Source organism: Bombus pascuorum, chromosome 1, assembly GCF_905332965.1.
Source record: "Bombus pascuorum chromosome 1, iyBomPasc1.1, whole genome shotgun sequence".
NCBI lineage: Eukaryota > Metazoa > Arthropoda > Insecta > Hymenoptera > Apidae > Bombus > Bombus pascuorum.
The window spans coordinates 12234479-12259624 of record NC_083488.1 but is presented as its reverse complement, the minus strand read 5'-3'; the positions used below and the strand labels follow the sequence as shown (position 1 = coordinate 12259624).

The following is a 25146-nucleotide window of genomic DNA, read 5'->3' as shown; positions in this document are numbered from 1 at the left end:
GAAATAGAGTTCTATGAATTTTGATCAACTACCATTTTATTCAATAAAAAAAGAGTACGCACGCTGCGTTTTTTCAAAATCATGTAACGAAAAAAGATCCTATTACTATAAACCAATCAAATCTGCATTCCTCTCGTTCCAGCCACAAAGCTTATATAATGTGTACAAATGTGTGTAGCTAATCTCGTCTAGAAAGCATCATCAGACTCAAAGAAGAAACCACAAGCTATCGAATTTATGTGAATTACCGTTTATCAAGCGAATAAACATTACGGACATATATTACCAGTCTCTGTTTACCGAGTAGGCTATGGTAGGGCTCTTTGAATGCTAATAGAACCGATCTGTTCTACGTTCGCGGGCGTTTCAAAGACAAAATATGTTTCTGGCCCTTCCCGACTCGTGTTTCGTGAAGGGAACTATAAAAAATGCCGGGGGACGTATTAAATGATAGTAATCGTGGATCAAACGGTGATGAGTGGAACCCCGCGAGCGTGTTTTGGCGAACAAGGAAGGCACGTAGCGAAGCTTGAGGTCGCGTTGTGGGAAGAGGAGGGCGATTGGCCAAGAAAAATGTAAGTAGATCGACGAAGTTCGAAATAAGAGAGAGAGAAATAGAGGAAGACGAAGCATCGGTTAAACGGAGAGAGAAGACGAAAGAAAGAGAAAGAGGACTGTGGGTGGCCGGCAGGAGACGCAAAGCGAGCAAGGTATACCGACAAAGTGGGGGATGAGAACGTTGGAAGGGGGAAAACTCCAATGGTAGGGGAAGTTGTGGATCGGGACAGGAGGAGAACGATAATGAAAATGCGTGACGAAGATATAGGTAAGAAGCCGCGGAAGATGAAGAAGGAAGGGCTGAAGAGCGAGCAAGGACACGAGGAAAGTAGACGAGGAAGGTAACGAGAAAACAAGAGGGATAAACGAAAGAAATGAGGGGGAGAGAGGGGGGAGAGGTATGAAAAAAGATGATCGAGTTCGAAAGAGAGAAAAAGAGCGTAACACGCTGGAACGAGCAAAGTTCTCCGAGAGGAAGAGAGAGCAGGAGAGCACGGTATAGAGCGAGAGAGAATGGTAAAAGTCAGAAATGGGGACAGAGACGGAGGACAGGTATGATTGAACGGGAGTGAGGAGGATAGCAGGGTAGGAGAAAAAGAGAGAGAGTGAGAGGAGGACTGGATCGGAAGGGAGATAGAAACAGCAGCGAGATCGACGTAAGAACGTAGGAAGGAACGAGAGGCTCCCGTGTCGTTCGCGCTTGCATTGCTTTTCGAAGCTCGCGCGCGAACGGTCCGCTCTTGTTGGACGTATACGTGTGCGCCGATCGATAAACACACGTGAAAATCCAGTCGGTCCTCGTTTACGGTCGATGGTGTATCGGCTGATATAGTTAGCGAACTCGAGATCGTTTATTTATAACACGGTTGCGGGAAAGCTTCCACTCATCGTTAAGTACGATTCGTGTTCGTTCGATTATCAGTTCGATCGTAGTTTCCGCAAACGAAGGAGAAAAACGTGGTGCACGCGAATCGAATCACGCGGAACTCGCCGGCTCACGGAGAGGCAGTCGCTTCTGAAAGATCTACCGGCTACGTCGACCCGTCGACGGACTCTGGTACAACCATTCGCAGTTTCGAAGAATGATTGCGCGTCTTTGAGGTCAAGGAGAATAACGGAGAGAAAGGTAGAGTGCAAGTAAACTTTACGAGGAAAGCCGAAGCGGAAGGATCTACGCGGGGTCACGAAGAAAGGTATCTGTGCACCGCATGTACGATTTTCACGTTGTACTTGAAAGCGGTTTCGTGTTCCTGTACTGATGGTGTCTTTAATTATATACCTTTGTATATACCTTTGTATATACCTTTAACGTGCCTCTAACGTGCTTTTCTCTACTCGCTTCTTATTTATCAATCGATACTTTATCTATTATTCAGACAATTCACTGTTCCATATGATCCGTAGATAGATTTTATGTCAATAAAACTTTCTAGCAGAACGTTCGAAGATTAGTAGATACGAGAATAACATTCGCTACTAAAAGTGGCTGCACTTTGACTCCATTTGGCCTCAAGTTATACATTTGTCGCTTAATCGTAGTAGCAATCAAAACGATGACATCATACTCGCTCGCGAGCCAAAATAAACTTCGCTAATCGTGCACCGAGGAAACGCAGAACCGCGTTCTCTGAGGTTCTCTTTTCTAATCAAAGTGTATTCAATCGAATAGACTGATGTGTTCTAGACAATCGAGTCTATGTTTTACGCGTTTCTGGCAGCGAATTTACCGATGTTTAACGTAGATAGAAACGTAGAAATTATGCGTTGTTTCAAGGCATTGTTCTTAAATACAGCGAATCTCGCAGCGCTAGTTGTATAAATAAAACGATAAGTCTAAATCAGACAACACGAACACGGTACAGGATCGTTTATGCTACCTCTAAGACTGTGTCATATGAACCTTATGCGAAGACAGACATTCCAGCCACGAATGCCATGGTTGAAACGCGAGAATCCACGCGAATCGTGAAAATAACAGAGACGTAGACTTTTACGATCGTTTCATTATGTTAATTCTATCTAGCAACATCTATTATATTCCTGGTATTCGTGTACCCAGCGTTTTTCGAAAAAAAATCCGAATACCTGCTATTTCTCGCTACTACACGCAAACAAAACCCTCGCATCTCGTTATATTCTGTCATCGTTATGTTCTTTAAACGACAGCTCAAGATATGAATAATTCATGATACTAATTAGTCGAGGTTCGACCTATCGTGTCCGGTAATGTCTATGATCGCCTTCCTTTCCTCTTCGCTTTACCGATATCGATAACGACGAATACCTTTGTGATAAAGAAATGTAAGAAGTTATTTATCCAGCGAACGAGAATTAATTAAATGTAAATTGAGACGTATTTTAAGTTACTATTAAGAAATTTACATTACTTGTTTGCTAAAATACATTATAGTTTCAATATCTCGCGATAAACAAAATAATACAAATTATTAGGGTAATATATAGCGAAGAATAATTTCAAAAGTTCCTCAATTTATGCTAACGAAATTCTAATAATAGTTGGTTTTTGTTGTCAATTACTGTCAATAAGGTTAAGGTGACGGAATTGAATTAAGGAAAGCGATACCAAGGTTTCGAATAATACATTTCAATTTGTTATATGTTAGTATTTCCAACATGTATTTGGAAGGAATTTCATATTCATGGTTGTGTAGTGTTCATGTTGTATTTCTTGAGAACAAATTTTCTCGTAAATCCAATCCACCTTTTCATCGATTCGATATAGGGCGGAGAACAACCATTTGCTCGTTAGCTTGTCCTATTTATCATTTTCAGCGTGTGGAGCACACCTCATTAAGTATCATACATTAACGTTAGATAGGTAGTAAACGTCCGACGACTTTATTAAATATCAAAATTTGACGATCTTACTTAACCGGTTGTTAAACGTGGATTATATCTTCCACGCTCGATCGGAAAGTCAAAGAAAGATCGCATATTGTAAAGCTCAAGAGAAGCTTCGTTCGATGTTCGATTGGCGAAACTGATATCCATGTAATCGAATTCGGTATGCTGTCGAGGAATCGATTTCGATAAAGCGGACGACAGAAAATATGAGGACATGAACTTCGAGTTGGCTATATCGTACCTCTCGTACGGAGGAATGTACCTGCCGGCACGGCGCGGCGCCGCGTTCTGGCGTCGAGTTAATGATTGAATCTTTCGCATGAACCGTTTGTATACGCTTTCAAACAAACATCATTGGAAACAAAGTTATTATAGTGACAATTGAATACGGTATTCTGTTTGAATGGAGTCTGAAGATATGTTTCACGTAACCGTAATCAAAGTTTCTCATTCTTATCTCTCTTATCCCCTTTATCAATTTGCTCGTAAAACTTGTAAGGGAAATCTGAGAGCATTTCTCCATTCAGAAGGCGGTACCACGCAACTATATAAAGAATTTTATGTAATTTCATACTAAAGAAACTACTTAATTTAACCGAAAAAATTACTAGTTTAATAAAAAATGCAATTTACTATTTCCATCTACAAAACGTAAATACTTTCTGTACAAGAAAAAGACTCTTTAACTTGATAGCGATACCAGTTTATTTTCAAATTACAACTACAATACTCTGAATCTACAATAAGACCTTCGAGTTTTGAATTGAGGTGAAACGTTTCACACTGATAGATTTCGTCACTCTATTCTCAAAAATACTCCATCATAGGACGAAATACTGAATATTTCTTGCGATATCGTCAATTAAAGTTTCAATTTCAAATCTTTTACATGCACTTTCTTCGTGTCCAGGAACGATTTCGTGGAACGATCGAGAATGGTCGTGGTCGCTGTTCATTAGACTAAAGCGATTTCCCTGAAGTACAAACAGGGACGACTAGCCTGGGACGTGTTATAAATCCTTTCTGACCTCCCCACGTTGCGACGTGGTATTGTGATACGCCGATTAAGGAAGATTGGAAGAGGAAGATATAATCCCTCGGTTCGACTCTCATAAGGGAACGTAATGCACGGGTCATATCGGCGTGTACGATATTACGTTTATTACGCGTTTCTCCGATACGCTATGAGAGGACCGAGTGGCGCCAACCAGCCGGTCTCCGCTTATGTATACCTAGCTATCTACGTACGCGTTTCTTCAGAAACGTGTATTAGGCCCGTGTATTCGCATGGTCACCCGTCCACTGTGTCTACCTATGCTCTACACGCGTTTTATTTCCATTCGAAGAATAAGCGACGGCCCTCTGTAGACTTGGTAGACCCGGTATACCTCGTCCGCCAACAGATTAGAGCAGCGAATCGAATATTTATAGCAGCCCGTTTTCATGATCGCACGCGCGCCGTCCAACGATGTACAGAGGATAGGGGGACACAGTGCCTGTGTACAGTGTTGCGTTTCGATAACGCCACAGGAGTTCGCGATCCATTCTTCTTCTTCTTCTTCTCCTTCCTCTTCTTCCGGATTTTTTCTTCTTCTTTCCTATTCTTTCATGGCAACTGGAGATAGCGTAATCTGGGAATCTGGTCGATAAATCCTGAACTATTCCGAGATCAAACGCACCACAGACTCGAACGTACGTCTCGGAGTTATTGGCAATTTTCTTGTTATTTATGCCTATAGCGCTGCTTTATGTCCGTCCCGCGTTCCTGATTACAGTGTGCACGAGAGGCGTTCTTTATCCGGCGCCTGTTACCGCGCGTTTGGTAATATTTATACTTATATTCTTACGTCGCACGAATTAACAACGTTTTACATCCGTTATTTTCGTAGTTCTGGTATTATTTCACGACCTCATTCGAACCGGTCCTGTGCACTTTCGACTACGCGAATGCGCGCGAGCTATGTTGGTGATTAACGACGTTCCTCCGTCTTTGGCTATTATCCAATACATGTCTCTGGCGCCAATAATAAATTAATAATTTCCATGGAATTCGCGATACCTGTCCTTCCCCGATATATATTTCTTTCTTTCTTTTCCTTTATCCAAACGTGACATTAATGAGTCGAAGGTCAGCCAAATTAATGGAATGTGACATTGTTTGTCACCGTTTTCGATCGTGTTCTCTCGATCAATTAAAATTGTCACTCTGTGTGAACATAGCTGCTCCCAATTGCACTGTTCCAAGACGCGAGACACGGTTTTGCTGTTTGCACTAACGAGCAACAACGTTCGACGGACTCGTGAAACTGCCGAGACCACAAACTTACTCCTCTTGTCCACCCGGAAACATCGCATGGTGCTATATTTCTCACGCAGTAATTACTTCGCTTGCGGTTCAAGAACCTTCGACAGACTAGCGGTCCTTAATACAGAGAATGCAGATTAATGGTAACGTAGTTACTTCGCGAACTCGAATAATTTCTACAATTTAAACTACATTAAGCATTCGTCAGAAAAATTCATTTAATACATAATTTGCGAAACACACGCATCTTATTAACCGCATGTCAAGGTAATAGCCATAGAAAGTCATGGATATCTTAAAAAAGTGATTGTACAGTTCGCCCTACATTAAACATCTAACGCTACATAACCATAAAAATACATTTAATATATAATTCCGAAAATACCGACATGAATCACAGACCACGAATCTTACTTGCCGCATCTCAAGGTAATGTTCAGGATGTACACCATGGAATGGCCAAAAACATGTTATGGGGAGCAAGCAACATCGCAATGGCCTTGCCTAAAAGTCGGTAGCTTACGAAACAGCACGTGGCTGCGGTATCGTCGGGGTGTGGTCTTTGCGGTTTCTCCCGTTACATCATCACAAATATATGGTCAGTCTAGTCATGCACTTTCTGTCCGCGGTTAGCATTCTTTTTTTTACCTTTTCCTTTTCTCTTCTTCCTCTTAATCTTCTTCGTGAGTCTCTGCACGCGCTCAGGAGGATTCACCCGTAAACGCGTATAAGATTACGTGGCACACATAATCGAGTGCGCGAGCTTTAATTAACGCTCGCTATTATTCGTTGGCACGAAGAACCGATCGCATTACGCGCGGCTGAAGCATTAAGCCGCGGTAATGAAAGAGTACGACAACCCTTGCACGTGTTGCATTCATTTCAAAAGGTATATTCGTAAGTTTCAACCAACGAAACGTTCATTTCCTTAAGCCTTCGCAACAGAAATTGATTAAGATCCTAACAGCTTGAATCACTGTGTTTCTACGTTTCTATAATAGTATCACGATGTTTCCCAGTCGCGTTTCTACTATCTTGGTATTCCAGAGTCGTGTGAAATTCTCGTACAGCGAATTCCGTATGAATATGAAATCAGGTACACGTTTTGCGGTTTCTTTGGCAAAAGGTATTCTTTAAACAAACTGTTTATTCGACATTCTTTAGTACTGAGTAATCAAATTACAAGTGGCTTCGTAGTATCGATGGAAACAATTCCTCGTACGACTTTGCATTCCCACCTCAGTGTCTGGTGAGCGCGATGTTTTGCGGTCGTGGTTCGCGGAAAGTATGGAATCGGTTGGCAGAAGGAATGAATTTTCAGCAGAAAGCGGGCCGCTTTGAAGTGCAGGCGGATCGCTGCCGTTGAGTCAGTCCTTGGCATCGATCGCCATAAGTTAGCGATCGACAAGTTCGTGTACATACGCAGAAAGCCTTCGTACGTCGTGCACGATCAATCAGCGGGCCTTTTTAAAAATTTCAGCCACGTATTACGACTATTACGAGTGATACTTAGAGGTAGTCGGTTCTCCCTTTCTCTCTCTTTCTCTCTCTGTTCTCTGACGTCTGCCGCGTTCTTTCGCGGGCCAGCTAACGCTGCTACTACGAGCAGAGTGACTCAGCGGCCAGCAATCTCATTCATCGACGCGAAAGAGGAGTATTGCGGCGAACCGCGTGTATAGAACGCTTTTGCAACGACGCTTCGGGGAACGAGATGTTTTCTAGGATGGGAAAGCGTTTTAGTAATTAGAGCCATTCGTTAAACGCGACATCCCGTCGTTGCTTCGTGTATTCAACTTATTTTTCACCTCCCTTATCCCCCCATCTCTCTCTATTTCTCTCTAATCTATTCGTTCTTGAGTTAGTTCATGACAGCTCCAACGACACACGCAGATTTACTATTCGTATATAACGCGAGCCACGTGAACTTTCAGTGATAAATTCGATTTTGTGAAATTCTAACCGAGCCCGATGCCTGGTAAATCCGTACGGAGAATTAATTACCCGTTATAGGCAAACATGTAACTCTCCCGAATACATTCTTCACATGTAGCACGCGATATTTTGTAGCCAGTATCGGAGTCGCGGCTCCTTTCACGGGGTGAAGGAGGAGACGCGATCCGCGGCTCCCTTTTTGACAGATGTTCCGTGAAATCATGCCATGCAAATGGTGTACCCGCGTCAAAGGAAGTCTACATTTTTCTCCTCTACCCACGCTTCGAGCTGGCAATTCAAAGTGCACGCTTGATAATAATCGGCTGTGATTTCATCTGTTATTTTCATGAGTTGTCGTCAGTGGGTAGGCAATTCTCGAGGTCTAAAATATATTGGTTGCTTTGATACGCCTATGTACATTCACTTTTCTGGTATTGATATTGTTTAATAAGAAACAGTTTTACGCAGAATCACATAATCCTATTGCAATTAACTTTCAACGCATCATTCCTTGGAATATCGGAGTTAAAAGTTTGTAAACTATAAAGATACAGTCGCCTAATCTATATAGAAACGTACGTGCTTAATTCCAATAAGAAGAACATTGTGTCGTTCGTTTGGTAAATAAAAGGATTAGAATGCTTTTCGTTGGCACGCAGATAAGTACATCGTTGTAATTGTTCGCGGTAGATTCGCACCAAAGATAGAGCTATTCGTCAGTCAGCGGCTCTATTTTTTCCCTGTCTGGTTAAAAATAGATACAGACAATCCGTGTCAACGGTTTGTGACCCACGGGCTGTTTTGAAACACTTTTATTTCTTCGATGCGCGTGAAAATAGCTGCCCATTTATTTCTGTGTCGTTAGCTGCCCTATATTTTTGGTCCAGTAATTTACTAAATCCAAACACTCTGATAAATATATCGCGTACCCATCTACGCGCTATCGCCCGAGGTCGATCATTTTCTTCATTCTATACCGTGAGTGATTCGTTATTACTATGATTTTCAACGTTTTATCCGTAACAATCGAATTTGCATAATGATATAGTAAAAGTTTCACAAGATAGAAAGTGTCGCTAATAGCCTAATCTGTACCATTGTTTACAAGGTAAAAGCTCTCTATCAGCTACGTCCTATCAACCAGACCGTTTCGAAAGAAACCTCGCGTTTTTAGAATCGAATCACGTCAAATTTCCCATTTGCGCTCTGACTACGAAATTACACTTCATTGTTCACCAACCGCAATTTACATACAAGGCAGAGCACGGTTATCGCTATTAAACCGTGCACGAAACATGCCCGCACGCAATTTCGTGGCAAAGCTAAGGCCAGATTTTTCTCGCAAATTGATCGTTGATTCTGTTTCCTCTCTGCTTCCCCAACCGGTTGTATGCAACTTGCGACGACTTCCTCTTGGCAATTTATAGCCAGACGTTTTCTTTGCCAACGATTATTTTCACAAATGCGAACACTTCCATGAACATGCTTCTTCTTTATTCTACAAACACATGTTTTGTAGAAGCAATAAAATTCCTTTTACTATCAATAACGATCCCATCCAAGGCCTGGCTGTCTTGTGCATCTGTCGTAGACCGTCCTAAATCTTGACAATTGTTCCATTCCTCTCGTTTCTCTTCCCGACAGTCGTCCACGAAATTGCATCTTAACGTAATCCTCCAGGATCGATGCTGAATCATACGTAGAGACTTCCAAAGCGTACGAGACGTGCATTATTCTACGCTTACGAATCTTCGAATTAATGCAGCTCGTGCGTGCATTACGGTGAATCGGTGCGATTACGTTTTTATTTCGACCGGTAAATGAAGACTGGCGGATTGTTATCGGGTCGCAATAGCGGCCGATTTAACGAGGCGCAAATTGTCGACCACCAGTATCGCGTTAGTTCTTTCGTTATTTACACTGAGTCACACTGTAAATATAGATACGCATTCATGACGCGAACACCACGAGAACAGCGTTGGATACTTTTATCGCCGTGACTTTCCCCGTTGCTTCGGTGATTACCCTAATTCCCTCGATTACCATAATAAAACGTTTCGACCTGTCAATTTGCCCGCTGATCAAACCTCCGCGGGAAATTGGAACGTTAACGGTATTGAGATCGGTTTTAACAATTCTACAAAGTCGAATCCCGGATGGTTACAAAAACAGACTGATTCGTCATGATCGTGTCTAATGTTTTACACATGTTTCCCGTGGGAAATTTGTTTATTAGCTTTCGAACGAAGAGCAGGAACTTGATTCACGACGTTCCATGTGGTTGGAGAAAAATTGCGTTGAACGTAACGGAATTGCAATGTTATGCATTGGATTAATAATAGCGGGTATCGTGGAGCAGTTATGCAAAACCATAGAGAGATTCATTGCCATTCGAGCTTGAAACCATGCCAGGTCTCTTCGATTCTTTTTTCGTCTTTTATTTTGAATTCGTATTCCCTCTGGTATCGTTCATAACAAAGTACTTACGTATGTGTCAAATGTAGTAAATTCTTCAGTATATGTACCTATGTGTTCGTGCACAGTAAACGAGTAACACGACACGATGTTCAAATACATGATTAATCGTGCTATCGTCCCGAGCAGTGGCATCGATATCGAAATGTAATTAAAAGACATATCGCTATCTCCGTTTTCACTGTTAAGAATATCGAATTTGATGCAAAATCTCGGCACAAGTATGAAGATATATGTATCTGGAATCTCGTATCGAGGAATTCGTAATACTTTTTTCTGTCCGTATTATTCAGTGTATAATATCACTCAGTTCGTTATCATCATTTTGCAACACGTTTTGACGAAATTTTAACCGAGTTTATTGACAAAACACCCAAAATTGCGCGACACGCTGATAACGTATTTACATGTACGTCTATAAAATTTGAATCTTTTTAATAACCTCAGACTACATACTTATCAGCAGCGATAAATATATGAATCAATACAATGTTGATTTCCATTGTTCCGCTTAAATATAATACAAATATCAGAGATATGCACATATCCAATATACTTATTATGTCATGGTTTCGTTTTAATATTAGATACAAGAATCGTGATTTATGTGGTACCAGATATCACTAACTGACTCACAAATCTTGCTATGCGCTTTTCCAAGTTATCAAATTTCTTCTTTAACTCCAAAATCATCTCGTAAATAAGCCTCTTAGAACCCAAATTGATCAGCTTCACTTCTTACGAAATTCTTAATCTTATTACTCAGCTATATAATCAGCATTTTATATCATAAAAAGGAAATGAATTATTTTGAGAAATTTATTTGGGGATAGCATAAACGATTGTAAAAATCTATATCTGTAGTCGTAACTTGTTAAACTGATGTGACGACTAGAGACGATCAGTGTGGCTTTTAAGAAATTCAAATCTAACGATCTATTAATTTCACAGTTGTTCATTCTAATAATACGTCTCAATTCGCAGATGGCAGTGAGATGGTCATAAATAATAACAAGCAAACAGAAATAATAAATGAAACGAGCTTATATTAAAATCTGCAAGATCGACGGCAACACCGATACATCGTCTTTACTGAGAAGAATCGACGTAATCGTCGGTTAGTCGGTTGCACTTCCGACTACGTATCGTCGGTCACGACATGACGTAACGTCCAAATTTATGATTAATCGCTGTTCAGATAGTCTCGCGTTCCTTCTTTCGGCTCGGCTTCGTAGCTTCTGCACGCCGCGACAGTATATTCGCATTGACGAACGTGCGAGTGAGTGAGCTGGCAAGTGTACACGAGCTCAGAGCTCATGCGTACACGCATGTACGGATGCTGCCGCAGAATATAATAGCGGTAATACGATGGAACTGGGGCAGTCCTGCTTTGACGGGCGTCTTAGAAGCCTCTACCTGGCTGTTGCTCCGTTTCGCCATCGTCACGCGAATTTTTATTTTTGGAAACGTTCGATTCTAGAGGTTCGTTCCTTTTTTACTCGATTCGACGTTCGCGAAATTCTGGGGACGAATTGTGAATTGTGAAAATTTAATATCCACGATTAGACTGCAGATTTTTATACGTTTGTGAAAAATTTAAAAATACGATATAAAATTTCCGAAGTAGAACATTCGTTATAATATTTATTAAGTGAAAGAAATATCGTTTTTTTAATCGTGATCACGAAAATTTGTTTCTACATAAATATCCGCAGTCTATTCATGATTGATAATTGAATCGCGGTAAATTTTTTTTAGAAATCAAATTCTTTTAAAAATTCGTATTTTGTTCGTCTTTCTTCCTTTGGGTGATCTAGTGAATTTGGAGATGTGAGATTTTTAAATCGAGTGAAATATCGGTAGGTTAGGATTGTATTAGAAGCGGCCAAGTAAAGCTTCGACATTCCGTGGAAACTAGAGTGAGTTCATCCAGTTCAATTTAATAGACGGTCACGTGTAAACTAGCAAAGGTTAACGTGACAGAAACGATAGACATCCGCAAGCGATAACTGTCGACTTTCACGTCGATTTATTTTTCCCATCTTACGAAAGCTAATGTATATCTTTTTCGTTTTCTTCGTTTTACTTCTTAACGATTTCTACGGATTATCGCTTAAGTACACATCACGAATATTACATATGCGGTGTAGTAGCGTAAAAGATAGCAATATTTACTTTCAATCAACGTTATCCACGCATGATACGGTGAACGAGAAAATTCTTAGAATCACTAATCGTTTTCTTCTCTCGAACTTATCCATTTTTGCACTTACACACATACACAAATAAAATAGGGAAACGAAAATCCATAAAATAATCACAAATGGCTGGTATCGAAATTCTGCAATATTTCGGAGCCTTAGCTCGAGGTATAAGCTTGTTTTAAAATGTTTAATTTCTGCTAGTGCACCGGTTGAGTCATGAACTTTCATCGAAGATGAACCGCCTCAGGTGAAAACTAGTTGCTCTTTAGATGAATGTCAGATAATGACGATAAGCGATGTGTATTTATACGTCGATTATCCTCGTGACATATTGTGTTCGTGCGCGTTTCGCGGCACGCGTGATGCTGCTCTGTTATTAGCCTCGGTGCAATTATCAATTTGCAACACTTGCTATGGCACAGTGTTCGCGGTAGTACCGCGTGTCTCAGGATCGAGCGGCCATTTGTTAAATTGTTTTCATTAATCGAACGCTGTTTGCGACAAATGGCTCGGAAAATGTAAATCAGCGATCGGTACCATCGTCGATTTATCTCTCGCGCGGCGATGATTCGAAATCACGCGCGCTCCGTGACATCGTGGCGGTCGTCATCCGACCATTCATTTGCCGGTGATTGATCGATCGTATAATTAATACTTGTCTGCATCGCATCTGCACTTGCAGTCGCGGATTTAGAACATAAATGATTCGACTGTTTCTGAGGAAAACTGCAGATTTATCTTATTACTCGACGCATGGCCAGACGTTGGACGTTACTTCAGTGTATTTTTATCTAGATTGTAACAAAATGTTGCTCTGTGTTCGCATTATTCGACATTTAGATCACTTTTAAACATGGAGTTAAGAATATAGATCGATTGTTTGCTAGTCAATGCTATACAAAATATTTTTCATTTAGTAATTAAATAATATTAAACGTGGTAATTGAGGGACAAATTAGCAGAAACAGCTCCTGTCAAGTTTTCCGCCCATTTAGATGATAATACATTTAATATAGTATTCAGAAGATTATATTCTGTCTTACAACAAAAAAAAAAAAAAAAAAAAAAATGAACTAAACCATTTACAATAAGTACAAATACATTGACAACAATTGTGTAATATGACAAATGTTTTATTTCAAACAGTTTGAATATATAGAAAAAAAATTAAAGATGTCAGAGTATTCTTTTGTTTCTCTGAAGAAAAACAATCCTGCACAAAGGTCATTTTTGTTATGAACCCTTTCTTTATTATTTATTATATACTTTTTATATACTTTTTTAGATAAATAAGAATAGAGAGTAAAAGATAAGTCGCTAAAGCAACATGCGAATACAGTACTTTATATGTACATACACATGTATTTCGTTTACGCAATATGTTTCCAGATTTGCATGGCTTTTCAACTGATGTCACATTCCGGAATTATGATAAACATAACGAATATTTGAACTAAGGGAGCATCGTCTTGGGGGGAAGGACGTTTCAAGCATCGTTCAATTTTTTTTTAAATATTTCATGATATTTCTGAACAAAAATATTTTTGCAAATCAGCTAAGAATTCTCGGCAATGTTTTTCATGCAATTCAATTCACATAGTTCGCATGAAATTACGCAAGTGCTCGTCAATGCGAGACGTCATTTCTTGCGCATTAATTACATGCACTGTTAGCAAACACAGCGATGAACTTCAAACGACGTGTTTGAAAGCCTCTGTACAGCACTTAGCTTGCCCGATTGTGAGAGATGCTAATTGCTATCCACATAAACGTTGAGTCTTCACACTCTTGTTAAGTGTGCACAGAAATTACATCGCTCTGATTTGCTGCTCTTATTACTGACATTACTGTTACTACTAACTGTGACATACTACTTCAAGCAAACACGAGATGTTTAGGATTATTTATGTATAATTAATGAAATTTTGTACATTCTGCAAAAAACGATATATTCAGAAATAGAATAGAATTCGAGGGTGATTAAAAATTGAAATTTTATATATGAAACATGTATATAAGTTGTCTGGTGTATAGCGATTAAACCGGTATTCATGGTCGATGACGCGACGAAAGCGAGTAATCGATTTATCCAGGCCGAGATAAAAAGGCCAGTCAATTCATTGAGAGAAAATTTTGGGCATCATATTTCCCGCGTGTTAATGTAACGCTAAATTAATGAATATGTAAGTAGATACTAACGAAAATGATGGTTCTTCAATAAAGTACATCGTGATTACCATTAAAATGTACAATACGTCGTTCACTGAAAAATGCTGGCCAATTTATTTTTATAACTTTCTTCTCTACATCGCGTCGATTTAGCTGATTTCGTACAGGAGCCTAATCTGTCTCTTCGCTACTAAAGGGTTGTTATTAACTTTTAATGAGATGCAGTTCGTTATAAATTCCACACCCACAAGGCAATCTCGTAGCTCGAAAATCGACGACCACAAAAATTTATGTTCGAATATATTTCTTCAATTTTTTGGAGTATCAGAGAATGTTTAACGCTGTATGCTTACGTCTAATTAAAGAAGAAACGAGTCTCTGCATTTCTTACATGTTATTTATCTCATTTTTTTTTTTGTTTATTGAATTTGCAAATATCCGCGAAGTTATCCAGAAACGTGGAAACTAACCTTTTCTTATTCTTGAAATTCAAAAATAGACCGTGTGTATTTTCAGAAAGATTTCCAAGAATTCTAATCCAGCGAAACGACTTCTGGTAACGATAACGAGAACAATTGTTCTTAGCTTAATATATGTGCTATTTCGAAATCAGGAGTTCGTTAAATCTAGGCATTACGTTGGAACTCGTTCGAACGATATGCAATCCGTTTATTCTTGAAAAGAGCAATAATTAATTGCGAGTCTTGATAATCAAAAGAACAATCGTTCATTCGATCCGTAAACAATTATTCCCTCTCACTTAATCTTAGCTCAATGAGAAAGCGTTTTATAAAGCATAATTTATGTTAAAAGCCTAATAGCGTCTCGAATATCTCAATATACGCTTCGATAAACCTTCACGATTTATAGACGTATTTATGATTTTATGTCATCGCTAATTTTCAATCTTGTTACCGTGGCAAAATGTTAATTGAACGGGTTTTATATTCCACGCCTCTTCCGTTTCTGATAAAAGTTTCAACATTTGAACCACTCGGTGGAAATATACTCGTTGAGTTAAGCACAATATTATCATCTGGCTGCTTGGATAATAGTTTACACGATATATTTCTCCTGTTCATGAGATCGGAGTCCTGTAAACTCGTAAGACGATGAACATTTTCACGCTTGGAACTAGTGAGCCGGTGCACGCCCCGGTATATTTGATACGAGCTGCTGTCGCTGCCGCTGCTGTCAGCTGTAACGTAATATAAAACTTCAAGAACTTGCTGAGAACGCGTTCTAATGGTCGCGTAAATCCGCCCACTGTATCTTGTAAACAATTGCAAGAATGCCTGATGCAAGTCGGTATTCAATTACTGCTGCGATTGTCTTCCTTGTTTTAAAAGAAATTCTTCCTAGATGCTCCTTTGTACTACCGTATGTAATATTACTTCCGGTTCATCGTATAATGTTAGGTAGATGAAAAAGTACTGTCGATTTTGCGGATGTAACAGTAAATCAATTTAATATATTTAGTATTTCTGTTTGGTGTAATTTTTCAGCGATTGCGTCATCGTTTTGGAAGTTTCTTGGTAGGTACTATTGCCATTTCACTGAAATAATTTTGTAATGACCTAAAACGATGGTAATCTGATAGTGCCGTCTGGAGTATAATGAGGACGAGAAATACTAATACAATATTGTTACTTTTTCTAAATTTACATAATATAATTGACCATGAAGAGACTTTGTTGTGTTCTACGTCTAACTATAAAAACTGCCCGATTTATACTCATTTTTATACCTTATGGTATTTTATAAATATAGAACACAATTTCTTATTGCAAAGAATATTGATAAACATGAAACATTTGAAACTGATTTTCTTACTATGATCAAACATCGAAATCACTTCTCTGCAAACGCAATATTTCTCAAACTATTCTTCGAACTTTAAACATTCAATTGTCCATAATTCAAATTGCGTTCGGCTAAAACTGCATTGATTTCAAAAGCGAAACGAATTTTTTATTCGCAGAGTCATGTTCGCGCGATATTTATTGGTAAGAAAATCAGCTCAAGTTCACGCTCGTGAATAGGACGGAAACGGAACGTAAATTAATCAGTTCGACGCGACGGGGAATAACGATCTCCGCGAGCAACTCGAGTAGCAGGGAGTTTGTAAGTTGCAATGATACGCCGCAAATGAAAACGCGAGATAGGAGAAAGTAGACACACGTATGCAGGTAAGAAAAGATCTGGTAAACGTGTTAACGTCGTTACAATCACGGGAAGTGCACTCGACACGTTATTATGACGCGCTTTGATCGCTTTGAATCACCATAACGCATCGCGTTCATTTTCAAGTCGTTTTGCCACGGTGACTCGTGGAATTCTGCGTCGAGATGACCTTTTAAAGCGTGCACCCTCTAAACATGGTCGTCCGACATCATCACGCACAGCATCGTTCCGATGTTCCCGTCTTAATGAAGATATACGAAAGCGATAAACGTTACGACTGGACCGGACACGAGGCAATCCTTTCGCCAGTGTACCCGATGTAAATCGGCGCGTATTTGAACGCACCGGTAAAGTTACGTAAAGTCACGTGCAGGCGGGACGAGTGTGATTTTAATGCTCCCGATAAGGAAATGCTGAATCAATAGATATTAACTCGGATAGGACTATTATGTAACTTAGTTGATCCGTCGGATGTTTCATCATCGAAGAGCCGTAAGAGTCATCATGAGAGTCGAATGTTATAGTTCATCGTGGTTTTGTAAATGTAAACCAAACGAAAACTATAAAAGAAGAATATAAATCGAGCTTCCTACTTCATAGGGGAAACAATTTAAAAATTCAGTCCGTTCAGTCCGTCGTATGTTACTAAATTTGTCTAAGTATATTTGATTTTGGAGCTAAACGTCAGCTTTTTTAACAATTGTTTTTGTTTTGTTTACAATTTAACATTGTTTAGATATCGTGCGAGACAATATTCAAATATCGAAAGTATTAAAATATTACTTGTCTTAATAATTCTGTCCATGTAGTTGATTGGTATTTGTACCATGCATTCCTGCCAATTTCGGACCATTACAGATTTTTCTGAATAATCTGTCGTTCATAACAACGATGCGCGTGAATTATCGCAACGTTTAGCCTTGCGCTTGTACTAGACTCGAGAAAAATGCGGAGAAGTTATATTATTGCACTCATATGTATGCTCGTTTTAGATTACCATAAGTATGAGTTGCAGCGAGTATGCGTGGCCTGACGCTCATTTACGTTCAACAGCGCTACGCCGTGTATAAACTTATTCGGAGTTTAAGGTTAATTGGCGTAGCCTTGCGCACTTATTTACATCCGTGCAATCACAAATCTTCAGGCCAGAATTATCGATCGTAAATTACGTCGTACATCGTACGCCAGTCGGATCGCTCTTTCTGCTAACACGAAATGGTAATACTGTTCATCTTTGATTGCATTCGGTCTTCGTAAAATGAACATTTTTATGTCTCTCCGTTGGTTTTAGCGAATTGAGCCTCAAACGTTTTAATTCTCCACGCAAAAAAAAAACCCAACAGATCTCCCGTAAGTTTCGATACTTTACAACCAAAGTATGATTTTCAGGAAGTTCGAAACGAAATAAGATTCTTAATTTTATCTCTTCAACTAAAGGTTAACCAAGAAATTTTCGTAACTTGAAACGAGTCCACAAATCTTCAAACAGTTACTTTGCTTCTGAATGCAACCATGACCACAACTTAGCGCGTAGAAACAAAACTCGCTCGAACTGGAGCAGGACGAAATCGAATCCGTCCTCAGCGTATCGAGTAATATTCACTTCACACCGGATTGCAAACCTAACACCAAACTAGCACAGTTCGATCAGGAAATAATTATATGATCAACTGCATAAACAAAGCCGCGTCATAACTAAATTTCAGACGAAATACACAGGCTCACGAAAATATTTAAGCAGTTGTAGATAACTTCTGCGTGTTATATAAAACATTTTGAAATCTCATTAACACTATTATGAGACCTGACTATCGCAATCGTATTTGTAATGTTTGAAGTAAATCTGAAAATACCTATAGAAACTACGACATATTTGGCAGAACTATATATTCCGGAGACCATAAAATTATTTGAAGTCAATTATCCGTTGTATTAATAAACCTCGATATTCAGTATAATCAACTTTGACACTTATTATACAGTTGAGAAAGCTATGCATGGTGTATACTAATTTTTTACTAAATACCTATATATATTTACCTATGCAATAAATATCTTCTAGTTTCTATACAGTATATATATTTTCAGAGTTCCAAAATTGACCAATATAATTATGACAGTCGTGTCTTCTTACAGTGCTAATGAAATTTCAAAACGTTTTATATAACACATACAATATGGAAGATTTCTATGATAAGTGTTCAAATACTCGTACTTTCAGTGTAAATCGTGATGCGTTTGACGAATAATAGTTTGGGTGCGCATTAGGTCGTCATGTCGATGCGTCACGAGGTGCGGATCGGACGACCCATTCGCGTATGTTTATTATTGCCGACGGAAATAAAAATAATGCAAGTACGTAGCTGCCTATATGACATCAGCCAATCAATTCGTTTTGCGTGATGATGCATGAAGTGCATCGGATGAATGCTGCGTGAGAGTATCGGTGTCATCATTTGGGTGTGGGTGCTACGAACTGTGGCTCCGTTGAAATTCTTGCACGCAATTAACCATTTCGATACACTTTGCGCTCGATCGGCTACATTCATGTTCCTGATAATTGCATGAACGCATGTCCGCCAATTGGAAATGTAAACTTCAACAGTTGGCAGAATTTATAACAACGGTGAAACACCATTTATTTGAACTTGTTGCAGGGCAGACTATTCGGGTAATTAGAATTGAATAATTACTCCGACTGTCTATGATTTTTTGTTTGATCAATATGCGTTCATGTTCAGATAAGTGAATTGAATCGATGGAAGTTTAATTAATAACGTTAAATTTAAATTTCGCCCTAACAAAGGAAATTCTGTTGTAATAAAGTATTGGCTATTACACTTTTCGAAAGTAATCATCAGATTGCGAATTTGTTTGTATTTATCGGAAATTTGGAGATGCACAAATGCACATGGTGTACACAGATATGTAAAATAAAAATATGAATTCTAAGGACATTTGAATTAGTGAGTTTTCAGGCACCTATAGAATGCTATCCAGAATGAAGCCTAGCGAGTTAAATTTATGTTTATTCTCAACCACAGTATATCAAATAGAATTTTTCATCTGCGTTGTGTAGAAAGTTTCCAGTCACGGCTACTGCAAATTGTCCGCTATCCACTCGAGTTCGAACTCATAACTCTGGGACACCCTATATTCCGTACGTAATTACAATAATCAGACAGAGCTTTACGATCGTTAAACGTAAAATTGTTTCTTGTCAGTGGCACTATAATACTCAACCCTCTCGACGGCAGTGATAAAACCGAGAAATAAGACTGGAAACGCAAATAAAATCAAATTTGCAAGCCGGAGAAAACACAGTTGAGCAAGTGGCTCTATAAGCGTCCTGACGTTAGCGTAACGTGGTTCAATTCACTCAAATTGCCTTTGCTATTAACATTCATTCCGCCTGAAATGGCTAACTCGTTGTCGAGTAACCAATAAATTTTTTAAAACCATTGCGTAACGAAAGCTTATCAAACGAAAAGTTCAATGACAATGCATGAGTGCCATTGGAAAGCGTGTTAAACAATGATTGCAACGAGAACACCTACGAATTTGTCTATCATTTACTATAAACGTACTTTGCGTTTTGAACTAACACCGTGTGTTACGCTTCGTAAACGTATATTTTAGAGCATGATGTATCGATACAGGGTTGAATATCGTGACTGCCTGAGCACGCTAACGATCGGTGCACGTTCAGTACATTCCGTTGAAGTTCGATGGCGATATAGTTCACCGAAATCGTTTTCGTGTTCGTGTCTTAACCTCTTTGCTCCTACTGAAACAAATATGTTTCACGATTTTACTATTTATAGGCCGAGCCTACTACATGCTTTCGTGCATTATCGTTCGTTTGGTAAATACAATTTCTTGATCAAAATTTGTATACATTACCAGTGAAGGATGTGAGTTCCCTAACAAATGGATGAGCATTACGGAAAGAAATCTTTATGGCATCAGAAAATTACTTTGTTTACTAGTGCTGTCTTGTCTTGTTTACTACGCATGACTATTTTCAGTATCTTAATTGCTATTATTTATGTGCGTATTCGTATTCCAATTCCATGCTTTGTTAATAGTTATCATATCTATGTTTAAAAAATATCTCTTGTTTACTGTGATTTATCCTATAGTCCTCATAGAACACACATATAGAGGGCGTATATGTCTCACCCCATTTTCTCCTTTGATTTGTTACATCAACATAAGAAATTCGTTCGTTGGATCTATTTCTGATTAGAAACTTTTATTAGAAATTGAAAAAGTAGTTCAAGGTTTCTGGCGTAAAGCATTAATATTCTTTAAGTTCTCCGTTGTAGTATAAGGCATTAGTTATTTAATTAAAACTTAGTTATAAAAGTAATATAGTGTATGTGTGTGTGCGTGCGTGCGCGTGCGCACTCACACGTGTGTGTGTAAATACCAACAATTCATTTGGAATTTATCGATGCACATAATCACAGTATAGTTACCGAAGAGAGTTCTGCAGCAGCCAGTCGGTTCCGTTAGGAATGCCTAGATTCTAAGCTGTCCACCGGTCTATTCTCGCAGTCCAAGGAAACGTATCGTCAATACGATCTTTGAAACGGCTCACGGCGTTTCTGGTCCGTGTTGGACTTCGGTTTCCATTTTACGTCTATGTTTAGACCTGGCCCAGCTGATGTCGATAAACTAGGCCGAATTGCAGCGCTTCCGTAACGTTTATTGTCGGTCCAAAGGTGATTCTTCCCCATTATACTCGGTGTTATGAATGAATTTATAACATTGTCCTCCATGATTGATGTTTCTACTCGTAACACTACTTTCGCGTATTTTCATTGATTCAAAAGGATTTAGTCACTACACGTGACTCAGGAGGAGTCCATTTAAACAAGTTTTGTCAACTATTCTCTGCTCGGATAGTTTCGTGTTTGAGGTCAGTGGCAGCTTATTCAAGACCTCGTGTTAACAATTGTTGATCGTCAGTTTCGCAGAATTCGTACATCAATTTAACCACAGGTTACAGCTCTGCAAGGATTGAATAAATTTGCATTAACGAGATTTGCAGGTGGGCTGCCGAGATACCAGATTTAGATGGGGCAATAGCAAATTCAGATTAGTCGTTTAGGAGCAGTCATGATTCACCGCGACGCGATGCTTCGTTTGTTGCATCAAAAACGAGACACGTATTCTCATGATTTAGTCAGTCAGTTTCTCGTTCGTTGAATAGAGTTATACGTTACGCCGTATCTGACAGGTGACAACTGTCTCGGATCGTTCGGATACATTTAATCAGATTTCGGAGATAAATGGATCTTGTCTGAGAGCACAAGCATTTCTCAGAAGTTTCATTATCTTCTTACAATGGTTACGCGTCTTCGATTCAAGATCGTTTCATTACCTTGCCTCTTATCGTATTATTTCTACCTTTCACTCTTATCTCTGATAAACATTTAATCTAATTCCAACGATACTTGATAAGATTTAATGCATCTTTTTTTATTGCTGCCAATAAAACATGCAGAAATTCCTTTTCACTTTCACCATGTAATTGATTCGATTCTTCTGTTTCCAGATGTGGCAACTAAGGTTTTGGATGTACATTCTGCTCATAGCGCTGTCGCTGGCTCCATTGCAGAGGGTCGCGGCTTGTAGCTGCATGAGCAGTCACCCTCAAATACTATTTTGCAATTCAGATTTCGGTAAGAATTTGCATGAAATTTGCTAGAAAAATATGATCTCTTCTGTTACTTCATAAACATGCTTCTTTTTCTCTCCTCTATAATAGTCGTTCTTGTAAGAGTGAAGAAGATGATGAACGTGAACGAGCATGAAATTGCCTATAGCGTGAAAATCAATAAAATCTTCAAGGTTCGTATGGCAGTTGCACTATTTTTACTTATCACTTTTGTATCGTGATCTAGACCTGATTGTTTTTTAATTACAGGTGAATAACAAGACATCGTACACCGTCCTGAAGAAAAATATTTTATGGACCGCATCGTCGGAAGTTTTATGTGGAGTGGATCTTGAAGTTGGGGAAACTTACGTTGTTAGCGGCAAAACTTATGATGGTGAAAAGGCGAATATATCGTTGTGTGGTATAAAGATGGCCTGGCGTTCTGTGACGAGCAGACAACGAAAGGGTTTCAGGCATTTGTATCGTTATGGTTGCCCGTGTAACGTAAGTGAGAAATTTTTATTTGTACAAATATGAAGCTTTTATGACACGTTTTTCTGTCGATTAATTTCCTAAATATGCAAAAATCCTAATTTTAATACTGAAAAATATTTAAAATTCTGTCAATCGACTAACGATGTAAAATCAATCATTAGAGATCTTTTTTACAGTAATTTTCCAACTATTAACGTTAGTAAATTAACACATTGCAAATTGTACTTATAGAGTTCCTTTCCCATCTCTTACAACTTGTGACTTGTAAAATTTCGCTAATAATGATTAGTTCAATAGTGCAAGACGACACAGACAGTTGCATGTGTTCGAATTCTCATCTCAGCTACGATTAATTTGAACCAATAGGCCATAATATCGAATCCTTATTAATAAAAAATTCCACTGTTTTCTTTCAATTACACTCTGTTCGTTTCGTGAATTGCAGATCTATTACACACCTTGGTGGACCAAGGGTGCCGCTCTAGAAGGCACGGATGGCAAAGAATGTCTATGGGAGAGCAAACCTGGTCCGGAAGAGTGCCAGAGGGATTATGGCGTTTGCATGCCAGGACCAGCTGGATGCTCTTGGGTCCCATCGGTTCCTTATAAGAACTGCATCAAAGAGTATCAACAGAAACGCGAGCAACAGAGGGCGCGAGAACCTTAAATCTTTCTATTTCGATGCATGCGAAAGTTCTACGGTGGAACGAGAAAATCGATCACGCTGGCGAAAAATCGACGTTGCTCGTGCCAAGTCACGTAACACGCCTCGATTTATGAACGTATTTGTGAAATTTCGCAGAATCCCCACGAGAATAATGTTACTTCGTGTGCAATGAGCGTTCCAATATGCAGCAAACTGGCGCTGTACCATGTAAACATGTTGACAAATTAATGCTATCTTATAACGTGTGTTATAGCGAACTCTGTACCCGGTGTGGTATCTTCAAAGAAGAAATATTTGTAATGATTAAATATTCAAGAAATTTTCCAAGTCAAATGGTCGGGATAGCATTAATTCGCAATGTAACGTTTTCATTTCTGCATCGTGTCATGCTCTATTTATTGTTGCGTTCCATTAGAAGTATTAATCGGGTAGTTATATATCGACGAGTACAAAAGTTGTACGCTGATTAAATACACGAAGCAGGGAATCGATTGGGGAAAATCGTACACAGCTAGCTGAGGGGAAGCTGTTATTCAGGGGTATAATATAAACCGTCGAACTCTTGAAACTGCTTGCATTTCCATGATAAATTACTTCCTTGATGTTTTGATGTCTGTTTCATCGCGTTTGTAATAATTGATATTCTATTTTCATCTTTTTTTTAACCGGTCGTCGATAATATTTATTCCGGGATCGTTGACTTCTTTCACAAACCGAATAATAAACATCGTTAAATGTATTCAATGTTTAATTAATCCGCGTCGAGAAGAATCATCGGTAAAAAAGCTTTGTTCGTATTGATTCAGATTGAAATTTTCCTCTTCTACCGTTAATCATCGCTGTTAACCTTATTTCGTTTAATTGAATCGTAGGCTAACGTTGACTCGTAATATGAATCGACTGAATTTCGTGAAATCTGAAATAGCAGGTACAGATGATTGGCCATCTTTTTAGTTGTATATATTAGGCTATTGATGTATATTATACATTTTTAAATTATTTTCATTTTCATTTCGTTGTACGTAGTTTCTTCTTCTTTTATTTCTTCTATATAAGAAACTGTTAACACGTATTTAATTTTTAGCAAAGTCCTTGTACAGGTCTCTGAATATTTGAAACTAAGTTACAATCGAGTCAGTTAACAAAAAATAAATGAATAAATAAAAGAAAAAGAGATATTTGATAGTATTAAAAAACAATGTTTAAGGAATATAATTTCTTACGAAAAAAAAATTCAAGTTTCCTTTTCACGATCATGCTGTCTCATTATTCGGAGGGTAGCACAAAGATGCTAAGCGTTGTGTTAGAAATGTTACAATCAAGTTAGGTACTCTAACCTATCAACTATGTATCTAAGCGTAATCACGTATTGTTTCTCGATAAGAGTGACGAGAAACAGAAACCCTGCACATGGGTAGGACTTTAGTACAAAACACTAAAAAGCGCGCGACGTGACGGAAGTTAGCCGGCATTTCCTAGCTTGAGAACGTAACACGAGACGATGTATGTTCTTAGTCTTAGTTCTTTCATTTGATAACTTTTGTAAAGTATTATGATACTTAAACGATGGGAAATAAACGAGAAAATCATATTCGTTCGTTCTATATACAGACCTAAGCAGTTA

The 25146-nt window shown here is 38.8% G+C and overlaps 3 protein-coding genes across 7 annotated transcripts in view; 1 reads left to right on the top strand and 2 right to left on the bottom strand.

Annotated features, from left to right (window-relative positions):
* LOC132905162 (uncharacterized) overlaps nucleotides 1–25146 on the bottom strand; it is a 153597-nt gene that overhangs the window by 46289 nt on the left and 82162 nt on the right. Inside the window, exon 11 of one of the 2 annotated variants that reach the window (XR_009657751.1) lies at nucleotides 22446–22457. The exons of the other annotated variant lie outside the window; for it this stretch is intronic. The gene's annotated coding sequence lies outside the window, so the exon portion shown is untranslated. Of the gene's footprint in view, nucleotides 1–22445; nucleotides 22458–25146 lie in introns of those variants that run through there. 2 annotated transcript variants of the gene reach the window in all.
* Nucleotides 1–25146, bottom strand: part of LOC132905199 (synapsin) — a 47761-nt gene that overhangs the window by 13737 nt on the left and 8878 nt on the right. The gene's annotated exons all lie outside the window — the stretch shown is intronic.
* On the top strand, nucleotides 1253–25113 carry LOC132905246 (metalloproteinase inhibitor 3). 3 transcript variants are annotated; one of them, XM_060956389.1, is made up of 5 exons: nucleotides 1253–1751; nucleotides 22256–22382; nucleotides 22469–22551; nucleotides 22628–22864; nucleotides 23301–25113. In XM_060956389.1, the coding sequence occupies exons 2-5, from the start codon at nucleotides 22256–22258 to the stop codon at nucleotides 23520–23522; spliced, it is 669 nt and encodes a 222-aa protein (XP_060812372.1). In that variant the 5' UTR covers nucleotides 1253–1751; the 3' UTR covers nucleotides 23523–25113. The 3 variants fall into 3 exon arrangements, with proteins under 3 accessions (XP_060812372.1, XP_060812352.1, XP_060812362.1); XM_060956369.1 differs by lacking the exon at nucleotides 1253–1751 and adding an exon at nucleotides 11459–11617; XM_060956379.1 differs by lacking the exon at nucleotides 1253–1751 and adding an exon at nucleotides 16579–16697.